General features: G+C 36.1%; 2 protein-coding genes across 2 annotated transcripts in view; both read left to right on the top strand.

Moving 5' to 3' along the window:
• LOC140146720 (cysteine desulfurase-like) overlaps positions 1-13,643 on the top strand; it is a 64,284-nt gene extending 50,641 nt beyond the window's left edge. Inside the window, exon 12 of the mRNA XM_072168592.1 lies at positions 12,872-13,643. Within this exon, the coding sequence (XP_072024693.1) occupies positions 12,872-12,935 (64 nt within the window). The 3' untranslated portion in view covers positions 12,936-13,643. The remainder of the gene's footprint in view (positions 1-12,871) is intronic.
• On the top strand, positions 3,323-5,191 carry LOC140146717 (uncharacterized). The gene has a single exon (XM_072168589.1). The coding sequence runs from the start codon at positions 3,895-3,897 to the stop codon at positions 5,119-5,121; it is 1,227 nt and encodes a 408-aa protein (XP_072024690.1). The 5' UTR covers positions 3,323-3,894; the 3' UTR covers positions 5,122-5,191.
• Positions 13,644-13,752: the final 109 nt, after the last annotated feature.

The following is a 13,752-nucleotide window of genomic DNA, read 5'->3' as shown; positions in this document are numbered from 1 at the left end:
CTAAATGAATATGGTTTAATATAAGTTATCAGAACAATGGGAAACAGTCATGGCAATTTGAAGCAGAAAAGACCTTAGAAAATAACATGGAATTTCCAACTTTTTTGGTGGTCAACTGATAAAATTCCAACTTTTATTTTATTTTATTTTTATTTTGGTAATTTTAGAAACCCTCTATGGAGTTCCAGATTTTTTGGTAGTCAACTGAAAAATTCCAACTTTTTTATTTTATTTTATTTTTATTTGTGTAATTTTAGAAACCCTCTATACCCTCTATGGAATTCCAGACTTTTTTGGTAGTCAATTTAACAATTCCATCTTTTTTATTGGTGTAATTTTAGAAACCCTCTATACCCATCCATGTAATTCCAGACTTTTATTGCTATTCCAACTTTTTATTTGGGTATTTTTATAATACCCCTCTGTGGAATTCCAGATTTTTTTTTGTTAATCAATTGAAAAATGTTTCTTCCTCAAGTATGTTTTGGAATTCTAGAATTTTAGAATACATTTGATTGGCCCTCTAGGGTGCATGTTTTATCTGGAATAGCCCCCCCCCCCCCAGCTTGCCAAAAAAATATCAGCCCCAATCGCGAGTCGTATCATCAAAAAGTCACCTAATTATTTCCTTAGCTATTAGTTTCAGTGGGATACTATACCTACTGGAGATCGTGTGCACCAATGTTGAAAAGTCGTCCCTTTCTCCCTTATGGAATGTTCAGGAAAATGTGGAAACTGACAATGCAATGAAAATCTCCAAATTTCGTCCAATTGGGCTGCTATTGAAGCGAGGGTTTAGCAACCCCCTTTGAACCAAACGATAAAATCCAGTAGGCCTACAACTCTTTTCTAAAACTTTTCTTGGCATAGGGACTACGATGAATGAACATAGGCCTATCGATTTACGCATGAAATCTGGGCTATAAATAATGATAGACTTTTTTTTAAAACATGTTTAGCCAGTGGCTCGGGATGGAACCGGAAGAATTTTGGTAGGCCCCAAGCTGAGACGAATTGTCTCAGCCCTCAAGTAACCTACCATAGGGCCCAAATAGGCCCTAATTTAAGGTAAATTAATTTTAGGGTAAATTTCACAATTTAAGGTAAAATATATAATTCAGTAAAATTCATCATATGAAGTACATGCCGATTTCAAAACCTTCACGCCCTCCGCACCCTCCACCTTAGCGTTTCGTGCCTTGGCCAGCTGCTAGTAATCCAAAGTACATAAAAGTATTTTGAAAATTAAATGAGTCAAAGAATCCTATATTGGTAACATCAGATTCAGTTTTTGAAAGAATAAAATGTCAACGACATTAACCTACAAAAAAAAGTTCGGAGTGAACTCTAAGAAAATTGATGTTTTAGTACTGAAAAAGGTATTGTGTAAAAATCTGAATTTCATGACGTCAAAGGTCAAAGCTGGAAGTCCTGTCCGGGGGGGGGGGGGTGCTGGATTTCCTACTCCTCTATGGGTCTCGTTTTTAAGGAGCTCAATTGCTCCAGAGCTCCAACAGCTATCCTTAACAGCATCACAGGAGTGTGATTTGTAGAGCCCCTTAGAAATACTTGAAAAGCATGTTGTACAGTAGGGGAAAAAACTGGAATTCCAGTCCATAAATATGTAAAAAAACCGGATTTCCAATATCCTCTATGGGTCCCACATTTGTTTATTGTGTGTTGACTTAAAATTAGCTGGAAATCCTGGTTCAGTAGGGGAAAAGACTGGAATTCCTGTCCATAATTTTGTAAAAAAAACCTGGAAATCCAATATCCTCTATGGGTCCCACGGTTGGTAAATTGTGTAATGACTTAAAATTACCTGGAAATCCTGTGTACAGTAGGGGAAAAAAACTGGAATTCCAGTCCATAATCATGTAAAAAAAAACTGGAAATCCAAGTTCCTCTATGGGGGGTGGGCAGGATTTATCTGGAATAGCCCAATAACACCTTAATTTTCCTCCTATTATGAGTAGGCTGTACAATAATTATGAGCCCCAGGGAGAGAAAAATTTCCAAATGGCTTGCCACCCCCCTTTTTGGCCTGCCAAAATTTGCTTGTCACACCTCTCAGCCTGCTAAAAAAAAGTTGGCTAACCTTAATGGCCTATAATAATGTGAGTAGGAAATTGTGCATAATTGAACATTTCATAACTGCTTTCTTAAGTTATAAATCTTTTTTAATAGAGCATATTAAAGGTCCCCATAAATGTGTGCCAAAAATTGCCTCCCACACTTTTTTGACTTGCAAAAACATTCTTATCTCTCAAAATCCCTTGACCTGCAAAAATGGCCAACCCCCCCAAAAAATTGGCTTGCAAAAACATTCTTTCCCCCACCCTCCCCACCAAAAAAAAAAATAATGCATGATCCCCTGGATAATAACATTTATACTTATTATTAGCACCCTTATTATGCAATAAGTATATTCAGAAATTAATTTTTATCTGGATATTCCTTAAATATTGCCCCTTGAAAGCAATACAATACATAAGAAATTAGTATAGGACAAAATTCAATTTGTGTCACTTTGTACCCTTTGATAACTTGCAACTTATGAACCAAGACATGTTCATAAACATTTATGTAACCAGAGGTTTCCAGTGGTATAAAAATCTCAACTTTTTTTCTGAAAAGTGAGGGGATGAGGCTGTGGCTCACGAAATACCCCTTTAAAAAAACTCACTTGCTATTTTAGCTGCTTAACCTATGGCTTAACTGTGGTGTTCTATGGGGATTTAAAGTCATGACTGTAATTCAAATCAAATAGGTGTAACTTGGGACATGTGTAAACAATTCAAATATGCCAAAATATCTAGGTTTGAAAAAAAAAAGACAGAATTTCTCCTTTTAAAAGACCGTACATTATGGCTTTAAAGCAATCCTTTATCTGTTTGTGTTACACTTGAATGAAAACTTTAAAAGTAAAAATTTTGATGGGTGTCATTTTTGCCTAAAACTATTTTTCTGCTTTAAGTTTAATAAATTCTAGTAGTAAAGTATCAAGGCAATTGATTGTCTTGTACATACCTCAAACTAATCTTATTCATTTAATATTTGTTTTTTTAATTCATGAATTTGACTTTAGAATGTCTAAAAGCCAACATTTTACAAGTGAAAATATTACATGATCATGCTCAGATTGAATTCTGTATGGTTGAGCTGTCTGGGTCAAATAAGGGTCAAGGACAGCTAACATCAAACTTGTTCAGTGCTTTGGTTGAATACGGAAATGGTTGCATGAATTACCAGAAGCAATTGCTTGTTTTTGGAAATATTGGAAATGCTGTATAGATACCATTGATTGTGGTGCTGGATATATATAACTATACATTACACATCTTTTGGACTAAGGACTAAGTACAAAGTGTTGCATGTCTTGTGATGTCATGCAGCACAGTATTCAAGTTGAATATTCCTAGTCATTTCATCTCAGCTATCAACCTATGCTTTCAGACTTTTGCCACTGTAAAACATGGCTGCGTCACTTTCACCAGTCCAGAGAAAGGAGGAATTCAAAGATGAGTTTTTAACTTGTTCCATTTGTGCTGAGCCATATGACAATGATGAACGTAAAGCCAAATGTCTGCCCTGTCTACATACCTACTGCAAATCTTGTTTACAAAGCATTGCCGGTAAGAGATCAAAGTTTGACTGCCCAAAATGTCGCAAACTGATCATGTTACCAGGAGGAACTGTCGATAGTCTGCCAAATAACTTCATCGTGGAGAACCTGAAGGCGTACCAAGATATTTTCAGCTCGTCCATTTCATGCGGTAGTTGTGGCGGTGGTCAAGCAGTCAGTTTTGTCTTGATTGTGGGGCATTTTTGTGCCAGAAATGTGTGGATGCCCATTCGCAATTAGGCATTTTAAGACATCATAAGCTTTCAACTATGGCAGAGCTCCAAGAGAAGAAATGCAATCCCATGACACAACGACAGCAGCATTGTACAAAACACCCAAAGCAAGATGTGACTATGTACTGTATAGAAGCCAACTGCAAAGTCCCTGTTTGCGCAACATGTGGCCTACTTGATCATCAGGGTCATAAGCTTATTGAGTTATCAGCAGCAATCGCAACAATAATTGATGATATGCACAAAGCTACAACCAAATTAGATGAGACAAAGAAGGAATTACAGCACAAGCGATTGACAGTAATAGACCTGCAAGCAATTGTCACCACCAACTTCAAAAAGAAAGAGAAAGAAATGAAAGAATCGGTTCAGAAATTGCATCAACAAATTGACACAACCCATAATAAAGCACTCACCCACTTGAAAAACTTGTATGAAATAGAGATGAACAATTTGACTGCAATTAATGAATCCATAGACTCTTTTTCAGCCCAAATGACCAGTGCCTGTGAGTTTGCCAACCAATCATGTGATACAAGCCATCCTACGCAGCTCCTGACCACACAAAAACAAATTATGGATAGACTGAACGAACTAGTAATCGCAGAGCTCCCCAAGACTGCATCAGATAAGACTGACTTTGATTTCACTGAGAAGTACTATTCAGCTATGGCACAGATTCAAGAATCGCTGCAGGATTTGTGTGATATCAGATGGAAACCACTGGTTGATCCACAGCGATGCACCATTCAGTTAGGACTAGCAGGTGGTTCTAAGAATAAGCGAAGAGCCAAGCAGAAACAAAGAGCCATTGTTGAAAGTGTAGATAGCAATGGACAGAGGATGACAATTGGTGGCACCAAGGTAGAGGCTACACAAGGAGGTGATTCGCTGCATGTACAGGACAACAATGATGGCACATATACATTTGACTATGGCTCATATGAGGGCTCGTCATCACTGTATGTAAAGATAAATGGGACTGAAATGAAAGGAAGTCCATTTAATACCCTGCCACAGGTTGACCCACTGCAATGTATTATTATATTTGACGCAGAATATTCTTCAGCCATTGTTCAAACTGTAGATGCCAATGGCCATGATATGACCACTGGCAATGCCAAGGTAGAAGCTACACAAGATAGGTACTCACCGAATATACAGGACAACAATAATGGCACATATACAATTATCTATGATCCATATGGGGGCTCACTACATGTAAAAATAAATGGGACTGAAATGATAGGAAGTCCATTTTAACATTTAACCTTTGGGAAAAGTATGATAACACATTGATCAATATTTACCATTTAAAGCCATATTATAACATTTCTCTAAAAATAGATTTGTATTTATTTTCCATAAAATGTTAACTTTTACTGTCAGATATATATCCTCTTTTAATTTTGAGCCGAACAAGTGAGGTAAAGCAATGAAAATTGGAATTTACTACTAGCGCTATTATATGTTACTCCGGCGGTTGTAATACGGTACGATCCTCTTGCGTGTGTGTGTGTCCCATACGCCGTGCAGGTAATGCGTTATGTGTTATGAACACGCATACGCGTTCGACTAATATTTCTATCGTAATAATAAAATGCCGGTTCCAGCAGTTTATTCAAAATCTCGGATTTAGATAAAACTACGGTACCTAAAGTCTTGATTTTTACATAGAATCTTTGTTTACTAAAGAACATTACAATCGTGTAAAAATCTGAATTAAAATTTTTTTTGAGGGTGTTCTCCACAGCAAATGTTATAATATGGCTTTATTTAAAAAAAGATATGATTTTCAAAGAAAATTGAGACCCAAATGAACATTGAAAAGAAAGGAAACAGGATTGTCCTTAATCATGGGAATTTCTGCATGTGGAAAATGGACATGGTAAAACTTGCCTGTAAACAGAGTAATTTTTACCAAAACAAATTTTTGAACTTACACAAAAGTTAAGGGGAATATCAGTGATTTGCGGAACTAGGACAGATTTTGTCTGATTAACGGATGATACTTTTATTGCTTCAGTTCTCCCACTCAGCTCGAGTGAGGCTGTCAAATTCATAAACCATGGTTTACATACAAATGCTAGCAGACGACACTATATGGATAGTAATTTACACTTTATACAGAGAGAGTGATTTGAAATGTTTAAGGGGGAATAATACCCTGATTTTCATCAGTACCCCTCTTCTTTTTTTTCTTGCAAATTTATTAAGTACATAAATATGTTCATCACCTCATGTCCTGAACTTATAAAATATATCTACATACAAAGTGCATTTAAACCATTTTAGTAAGTCATTTTAGCCCTATATATTTTTTTGTTTACTGTATCCTAGTAACTCAGATCTGTGTTTCATAACAAACTATAATTTATTCTATTCAACATGTTCAAGTAGGGTACATGAATAGAATACATTAAATCCTTTGTTATACTCTCTATAGAAAATCTATAGTGGTGCATGCAAAATATAACACTGAATAAATTAAATAAACACTTATACAATGGATGCATAGTCATTAGTCAATTTAATACTATAATGTGTTGTTAGGAGAAGAAAAGGCTATTAGGTCACCGTATGTCAGGTTATAGGTCAATTGGTTCAGGTCAAATTTAAGCATCAATTTTGAATACACATGTGAGAGTCTGTGATATCATAATGAGGCATAATTTTGATATTCTGTCTTTAACTGGATATATATCGAGAAGTGCAAGGTGGGATGTAAATGGTGAGTACAATTTAGAATGCCTGCTTGAGATGGATTTCACAAATAAATATAAAATAGTTACCAAAATCACAAAAGTTAAGCTTACGGAAAACTACCCAATATAGTGGTATAGGTGACAAGAAATACAATTTTTTTCAACATTGCTGTAGTATGGTTGTGGTAACCTGTTACCTATGGCTTAATTAAGTTTCAGTGAAATAATGTCGCAAGTTAAAAATACAAATTATAGCTCAACATTGAAAATAGAAGCATTTTAACCAATTCCTTTTTTGATAGTTGTGGAGCACCAAGTTCATGAAGTCATAAAAGAAATCAGGAACCACTTATTCCCATTTTACATATCAACTTTATTTCCCTAATGTGTTAGCAACACATATCCAAAATTTTAACAAAATCCGTTGATAGTAAGCTTTCCAAAATGAAGTGAATTTAAATCATCAGTGATGTACCTCCTTTTGGCTTCTATCTTTAAAAGCATGTAAGCTACATTGATACCGATACCCCTAATAAAACGAGAAGATTTGCCCCTTCATTTGTCCAATTTTTTTTTTGTAATTTCTTCACAAAATGCAAAAAAATGCAAAAACAAATCAATGGGTGTAGTACCCCCTTAAGAAATAGACATGTTTAATGATCAAATTGGGTTATATGTAATTGGTGATCGTCTGGTGGTGCAGTTAGACAAAGTTTTTTGCAGGAAACTCTGATAATCCCTTAATGAAAGGACAAATGGAAAAAAATATATTGAGAATACATGAAACTTAATGTATTTTGCCAAAGTAATACTAGACTAACCAGATTATAGTCCAGACTCAGAATATCCTTGTGTGTATAATGATGTGACAAATCGCCAAATTTGGACTTCTAAGACACCATAAGCTTTCAAGTATGGCAGAGCTCCAAGAGAAGAAGTGCAATCCCATGACTCGACAGCAGCATTGTACAAAACGTCCAAAGCAAGATGTGGCTATGTACTTACAGAAGCCAACTGCAAAGTCCCTGTTTGCGCAACATGTGGCCTACTTGATCATCAGGGTCATAAGCTTATTGAGTTATCAGCAGCAATTGCAACAATAATTTTTCTAACAATTTTTCTAACGCTTGCTCTGATTGGTTCTCGCTATCTAAGAGTGTATGGAACTTTTGTAATGCAAGAAATTCTATGTGGTGAAAAATGGTCCATTTTAGGCCAAAGTGCCCAAAATCTCTAAAAAGGTGCATTTATGCCTACTTATGAATTTCAAGAGATCCATAGGTCAAAAACCATCTACAGAAAAATGATTTGATTGACTAACTTTTTTGATCCAAACATCCATGTTAATAAATTGCTATACTTTCCGTTATTTTAAGATATAGCCAATACTATGAGCAAGTCATCTCTGAAATTGTAAGTTTAATTTCATATGATGTGGGTTTTCAGCAAAATGAAGCTCTCAGAATGGCTCATGTAATGAAATTGAAAACTGAATTCTGATCTTGATTTTACTCATTTGTGACTGTCCATCACAAACCAGCCGTAAAGTCGGCCCCTGGTCAATTTTGTTTTATTTTGTGTTTAGAAAATATATATCATAAGCTTTAAAATGATATATCATTTGACTTCAAACGATTTCCAGAAGCGGGGTTATGGTTTGTTCACATCAAATTTTGAAGCTATAATGTAAGATTCCTGTCAAATTTTAATTTGGTTTTTCTTTACACAAAATGCTGAAATAGTAACTGTCAGGGAATGGTTTCTGTCCATTTCAATCCAAAATAAGGAGGTAAAGTGAAAGAAATCACATTGGCTATTTTGGTCGCATTTAGTGTGCGGGAGTTCTTTGGTACCGATTCCATTTCGGTGTAATTTTGGACATGTGTGTATAGACGGGATTTGCGAACACGCCACACTGGACAATTCATGGCTGCACCTATATACAGGGTGCACAACTTCTAAGTTCCTTCCCCCTGATATGTTTTTAAAAAATAAGTCGAAAAATGTTTTACCAAATGTAAAAATGTAAAATTATATGTATAGCCCTATTTGTTTTACCCCTATGGACAAATTTGTAGCATCACACATTACTGCGTTCAGCCACAATGGTTAATTATGTAAGAAAAGAGGCCGTTTTAAATGTTGTACCTGAGTGCATAGTAGTCAGGTTTTCTTTAACAAACACATAAATAGGCCTGGCCTTCTGTATTGTTTGATAATTGATTCCTATGCAGCTTTTCACACTGTTTAAAACGGTCTCTTTTTTACATAATAAACCATTGTGACTGAACGCAATGATATGTGATGCTATAATTTGGTCCATAGATGTGAAACAAATAAGGTTACACATCTCTTTTTTGAAGTTTGCATTTCATCAAATATTTTTCGATTTATTTTATAAAGTATTTAGGGGGAACTTAGAAGTTGTGCACCCTGTTGACTATACCGAGGGACTCGATACAAATATATAAAATTGGCTAAAAAGTAGACAATCAGCGAAGAACAACGTGGCCAAGCACGTTGTGATTGCTGGCATATCTCCCAAAATGGGAGTTGTCAGCTTGCTTGATTTTGAAATGGAAAATTGGGCCAGCTGTTATTTGCTGTGCCAGCACAGATATTTGAACCCAATATATGGTGTCAGTAGCCTTCACTGGCCCGGAGGGCCAGTTGAAAGTAGAAACATAGACCCTGAGTTAAATGGCTAAAACTGGGAAATTATGGTTCCTGCCATCCCACTTGCCTTGAAGTAATGATATTTGTAACCACCTTGACAAGATTAGGATAAAGTGTCTTGTTTCTTGACAATTTATTTTGTTTATCTGCAATAGGTCACACTTGATGATCTGAATCCAAAAGTAACATTTTGACAATTTAACAATTTAAGCATGTGCCTTTGTCATTAGTATATTATAAGTAGACTGAATATTGTAAAAACCACTTTATTTCCATGGTTAAAAATACTTTAAAATACTTAAAATGGTTAATATTAAGAGTGGAATAACAATCCACTACATTTAGGTGAGTGTTATTGGATAAGGAAACAATTATCTATGTATTTTTAATCCCAGGGTCATTGACAGCAGGTTTCATCCATCAACAAAAAATGCATAATTTATATAAAGGGTCATTTTCAAGATGAAATCACTGTACACACGTAACATGAATCTAAACCCTGGATCTAAACAAGCAAATATGTGACCATCCTCCACAACTGAGCCCGGATGTCGCCAGTGCCACTATTGAGATATGCTCCATTGAACTTAACAATAAACAATAGGAAACAAAGGATTTATTGACTGTTTTATTGATTTTTCACTACTTAAAAGTCAAGTACTATAGACATGATATATACATCATTTTAAAGCTAATTTCAAGCAGAATATTTTGGTTGAATATCTCAAAAATGATGATTGGCGACTTCAGGGCTCAGTTGTGCTGGATGGTCACATATGAGAAAAAAAGGGCATTAGGTTCCACTGCCTAAACAGAATTGATCACAACTTGAATTCCCTCGGGGGGTAGAATCTGTCAATGAGGTGACCAGATCATCAGCTCTCATTATAGCTAAGGCAGTTCCGAGGAAGTGAGTTTTGTCAGAGTCAATCTGAGGTTAAATGTTCACTATAAGAATTATTACCATTGATTTGGTTGAAAAAGGAGGTGAGACATGATCAGTTCTGTTCAGGCAGTGGAACCTAATGGGATATTCTTGTATAATACAGGGTGAGTAAAAAAAGTGCAATAGAGCAAAGAATCGATATTTATGTAAGAACCAAGTTTAACTTTCTCATTATTGAAAGTTTCTATAAATGCCACACTCAGTAGTCACCTTCTGTGAAAAAATGAAGTGACTCGCTTCTACCGTTTGATTTTTATGAGTCATTTTACTGTGATACCCAATTTCATTATTTGTCCACGAGATAACATGTATTTTAAATGGGAGCACACAATGCATGATAAATGCACCAGCTCTGAAACTGACTTTAACTTAAATAAGGTTGATTTTTGTGTTATTTTCATTCTTTTTTTCTGTTCAAACAAACTTTCTAACATTACTTTAAGTCCTTCATACCTCACTCGACTCCAACTCCAGTTTTTAATATGTCCAACTTACTGGATGTTTTGTAATTCACTCCACTCTAATGCGCGCATTTCATTTCGACATTTGGAAAACCCACCTACAAATTTATATGGTTTGGATAGAGAATAAACATCTTTAAAATAAAGGGAAAATGAAAATAACAACAAATACTGTTTCTTCTCCTTAAACAAGACCAAGGGCAATAACACTTTGGGTGCTCAATGCCAATGAGGTTAACAAACTAGCAGTTGTTCCAGATCTACATTACACAGAGTGGGCTGACATTCAAATTTTAGGTGTCTCTTGGACAAACATTGAAATTGGATATCGCTATAAAATGTGTCATAAAAACAAAACGGTAAATGCTAATTCCTTGAATTTTTCACACAAGATCACTAATGAATATGTTATTTATAAAATGTTTTAAAACCTAAAAGGTTCAACTCGGTTCTTAAGTAAAAATAAATTATTTTCTCTATTGCACTTTTTTTGACTCACCCTGTATATCATACCTAAGAAGGGTCTTTTGAGAAAAGATATAATGGAAATTTTCTGACCTTATTGAGTTGTAAGTGTTTTTCCAGGTGTATAGTCATGATTTGTTTTTCAAATAAAATAGAACCCAGGAAATCGATACTAGATACTGGGAATCTAGGGTATATGAAAGTGTCAATACCTGTTTACAGAATTGGTACTTGTCATACCTGCTTAGGGATGCATTGTCGTATCAGTGCTTCTATGTAATGCGATCAAGCTAAATGAGTCTGATGTTGATCATCAAAATTCAGTTTTCAATTTCATTACATGATCTATTCTCTGATGTTTATTGTACTGAAAACCCCATCATAATTAGACTTACAGTTCCAGACATATGGCTATTTTAGTATTGCTCAGAACAATAACATACAAAGGAAGTTGAATACTATAATGGGCAGTGGCGTAGCGAGGGGGGCTTAGGGGCACCAAATTAACCAATTCAGCATCAATTCTGCACTCCCTCCAAGCAATGAAAGTCATTTGCATGCATTTCAGCACAAAATAATTTGAAAGGTCAATTTAAGACCGATATTCAACTTCATTATAACCAAAATTAATTAGTGGCGGCCCTATTTGTCCAAATTTTAGTGCGCAATTGTTTCCGAAATGGAGGGGGGGGGGGGCATTATGTATTATTAGCCCTGGGCACCACAACCCCTAGCTATGCCACTGATTATTGGCTATATTAGTTGTTTTAAAATAACTCAAGGCCAAAAACACCTTTTACCCAAATTCACTTCATAATCCACAACAAAACACACTGTTTGATTAAGTTAACAAAATCTGAATCTTTAATGAAACGTATAATGTGATTAGACAATATTTTGGCATATCGGATCCTCTTCTTGTTGATGATTACAATGTTCTAGCTGCTCCAGTAATGTCCAGTTCCAACTTTGTAACTATCCCATAGCAATAATATCCGTGGGCAATATAATGATACTAAAATGATGTTACTTTCACCATTCACACAATATCTTCAGGAAAACATACCTGCCTCCATATCTATACACACACTCCAAAATATAGCTTACAATATGTGACATGATCAAGGGGAATGAGTCACATGTCGGCCCTAGTCGAAAATGAGTTTCACACATGTTTCTAAACAGGAGCTTTCAGAAACTGAAAACCCCATGTTGATACAACTTTTCTTTGTGAAGTTACGTCAATTTATCAATCACTGAAAACAATATAAACAAAAGAATTTTAACACTTTCTTTGCCAATAGCTCTCAATCAAAATTAGCGCCATCCGACTCATTTCCCTTGATCTTGTCACATATTGTTATGAGAATCTCCCCCTGGTTTTCACAGAAAAACACAAGTGTGTACGGAAACACTCTACATGACAATGTTTTGTTTCATAAGGCACAGTGATGAACCCAAGAGGATAGTAAGTGAGGAGGTAACAGTCCCCTGTAAGAAGTCTTGCCTCCTGTAGGATGCTGGCCACCCTGATATTTATAATTTTCATCAAAGTTTTCCCCCTTGAAAGTTGCCATGCCCTCCTTTACCCCACCTGAAAAAGTCCTGGCTGCACCACTGATAAGGCAAATGTATATCCATGTTAATGCAAAAATGTTAACTATACGTATTCCGGTGAGTGTACCAAATTTGAGTAGCGTTGAACTATAATTTTGCTTTCTATTTATGTATTTCTTGTTTTCTTTTCTATTTTGTTTCAGCCCACTATGGGAGATGGCACAGGAAGGGATAGACATCAAGAGCATTCAATGGTCTCAGCACTGAAAGGGTTTAAACCGCTACTAAAACAGTTGAAAATATGCCGCCCACAGACTACTACAGACCAATAGAGGCCGTCAGCGTGATGTCATATGCCGCCATCTTGTGGGTACACACTGCGATGGTCGTTCGATCTCCATGCGTGATGATACGGGATAATGCGTGATAACAGCTGCGTGGCAAGCTGCGCCCTGCGTGTAGTGTCCGACGCATGAACATGTGTACCATTTGTACCCACAAGATTGTGAAAGGCTGACGGCCTCTATTGCAACCAGTCAAAGTCCATGTGTTTTGTATGCTGTGAATTCTCGCATATTCATGAGGGCCGATTGTTCGTTTTTTGCCGTGTCTAACAATCGCGCCAGCGATACGTGTCTTTGCGTATCTTCAAAAGACAGTAAAAATGTGCGGTACGTGCGTAGCAGTTTCGCCTGTCGCATTTCATGTATCAGTCGGCCTCATTATCGGATGATGCTGAGACTTTGACTGGTTGCGATTGGTCTGTTATCTTTTTCATCCATAATGCTGCCATTGAAAATTCTACCCTAATAATAAAATGGTATATCTTCTATTCACTTCCCTAACATGATACTACCTTTTGCCATAGCGTTGATCATCTGTTTTCAATCATCTTCATATTGTAAAAGTATGTAACTTGTAAAGACAGATATGCTGGTTTCATCCTTTCCTGCCGCTTATCCGCTCGATATATTGATCACTCCACCGCTTTGCCCAAGCGGCAGCATCGCTGGGAGTTGAATCCAAGTCAACTTGGAGTGGTGCCAACTGACGTATGAGAACAAAATACGATTTTAGAGTGGTG

This window comes from Amphiura filiformis, chromosome 2 (assembly GCF_039555335.1).
Source record: "Amphiura filiformis chromosome 2, Afil_fr2py, whole genome shotgun sequence".
In the NCBI taxonomy this organism is placed as follows: Eukaryota; Metazoa; Echinodermata; class Ophiuroidea; order Amphilepidida; family Amphiuridae; genus Amphiura; species Amphiura filiformis.
This window is presented reverse-complemented; position numbering and strand designations above follow the sequence as displayed.